This window comes from Impatiens glandulifera, chromosome 6, assembly GCF_907164915.1.
Source record: "Impatiens glandulifera chromosome 6, dImpGla2.1, whole genome shotgun sequence".
Taxonomy (NCBI): domain Eukaryota; kingdom Viridiplantae; phylum Streptophyta; class Magnoliopsida; order Ericales; family Balsaminaceae; genus Impatiens; species Impatiens glandulifera.
This window is the reverse complement of record NC_061867.1, coordinates 25,689,331-25,691,573: the sequence shown is the minus strand read 5'-3', so window position 1 is coordinate 25,691,573 and position 2,243 is coordinate 25,689,331. Positions and strand designations below refer to the sequence as shown.

Below are 2,243 nucleotides of genomic sequence, written 5' to 3'. Positions count from 1 at the left end.
ATAAATATTATATATATATATATATATATATTTGTTTTCAAATTTTAAAGTAATTGTATGCTTATTTATTAGAAAAGTCTGTCTTGTTATGAATAGTATCTAGTTGAGAGGAAACAACTCTTTGATTAACGAGTCTCTTGTGTTTTCGACGAGACATACCACATTCTAATCAACTCAATATATTTGTTACTAAGTGAAAATATTTTATAGTGTTCTAATTATGTTAACAGAATTTGACCAATTAAAACTTAAGAAACTTCACAATTATGTGAATTATATTTAAGAAATTTAAGCAATAGATGCTTAAGAGGCTTTTACAGTTATGTGAATTGTGTTTAAAAAACTTAACAAACAAAAATTGATTTTATAGGGATGTGAATAGTGAAAGCTTAAGAGACTTCAAGTAATGTGAATTATGTTTAGGAATTCTAAGAAATGAAAACTTCACATTTATGTAAATTGATTTAGGAAATTTGACTAATAAAAGTTTAAGACACTTTAAGGTGATGTGTGACTAGAAAATCTGAGCAGTCAAATCTTAAGAGAGTTTATATTGATGTGAATTGTGTTTAGAAAATTAACTAATGAAAGTTTAAGAGACTTGATAGTAATGTGAATTATGATTAAAAATTTGAGCAATAAAAACCTTGTTGGAAGAAACTTTGTTTTGGGTATCTAAAGCTTAATGTTGAGAGTTGGTTTATTAATTCTAAGGTATATTGCCTTCTTTTGGATATTTAGAATTTAATAATGTTATCTAGGTCAACAGTATCTCTTTTAGTCTAAACAGCAAAATAACTTAAAAAATCAGATCAAACAACTGAGAAGATAGCAACACTTTTTGAGCATGAAAATGGAGAAGAGTAATAAGTCTAAACATATCAAAATAGAAAATTTTAATGTTGATCAAACATCCAATATAAATAGTCAATCCATTGCTAAGAAGATTATCCAAACAAACAGAATTACAAAAACAAAGGGAATAGAACATTCAAATATTATATGTCTCTCTTGATTCAAGCTTTAATTCAAAGCTCTTGCACACTCAAACCTGCAAATAAAACAATTGTAATGATTAGATAAATCCACTAGATACAGACAAATGTTTCACAGCCAAGATTTCAGACATTCTAAAGGAACTTGCCTGGAGGAAGAGATTGCTTCAGCTTATCAGCCTTCTCTGTGTCAAAAACAGAGAGGGTGTACAAGTACTTTGAGCAACGAACTTTGAACTTGACCACATCTTTGCTCCTCTTAACCCTAACAGACCGAGCATCCTTTCTTCTTGCTGTCAGAAGGAAGTCCTTGATCTCATGGATTTGCTTAGGCTGTCAAATTTGATTCAGGGTAAGATGGGACATGAACATGAACATGAACTCTTTAGAACAACAATTTTAAGGGTATTTATGTTTCATTATCATTGATTTAAAGATCTCACCTAAGTTAATCTCATATATAATGAATGTTACACAAATTCAGATGAAATGTCTTATCTTTGTTTCTGAAGGCAGTAGCAGAATATCATCCAATCCAATTACATTTTGAAAATAACATGTGGAAAAACAACTTCTTTAATATCAATCATTATCATGTATCCACAGTTCAAGATTGGCGATATTATCAGAAAATTATTCTACAACATCTTAATTTTAATGCAGGCCTTCAATCTCCATGCATTTTCAGCCAATAAAAGAAACCATTCTAGGGGAATACACAGAGCATTACAGTAGAAAGAAGAGAGCAATGAGAGAGATGCAACGTCAATAGATATAATCAAAATAGAACAAATTTTAGAGTCGAATCTGACGAAATCTAGAAATATCGTCACCTAGAGTATCATGATTAACGAGATAAAGAGAAAGAGAGTACCATTTTTAGGTTTCAAAGCGAAAGTCTGGAACTTGGAGCAAGACAACCAAACCCTCAGCGGCAAAGGGTAGGGTTAGAATCTGAGAGTAGAGTTTATAGTGAAAAGAAAGCCCTAATTTTCCCTTTTCCATTTATAAACTGTCAAAAGAAATCTTCGGAGCCTTAACAAATGGGCTAAAGAAAAATTATGTTTAGCCCAATTAAAATTAAACTCAGCCTGTTTGCTTCATTACAAAAAAAAATTAAATAAATAATTTGATTCATGATTCATAATTGTTATTTTATATATAAAATAAAATAAAAAATCACATAAATCTCAATAATAATTTAAAAAATAATATACCATTTAAAGTTAAAAATCACGCCAAATAATC

The 2,243-nt window shown here is 29.4% G+C and overlaps 1 protein-coding gene across 1 annotated transcript; it reads right to left on the bottom strand.

The window, feature by feature from the left end:
• Positions 1-828: 828 nt before the first annotated feature.
• LOC124942650 (60S ribosomal protein L38-like) lies at positions 829-2,009 on the bottom strand. The gene is made up of 3 exons (XM_047483196.1): positions 1,870-2,009; positions 1,145-1,328; positions 829-1,051 (listed from the first exon to the last, which is right to left on the bottom strand). The coding sequence occupies exons 1-3, from the start codon at positions 1,870-1,872 to the stop codon at positions 1,029-1,031; spliced, it is 210 nt and encodes a 69-aa protein (XP_047339152.1). The 5' UTR covers positions 1,873-2,009; the 3' UTR covers positions 829-1,028.
• Positions 2,010-2,243: the final 234 nt, after the last annotated feature.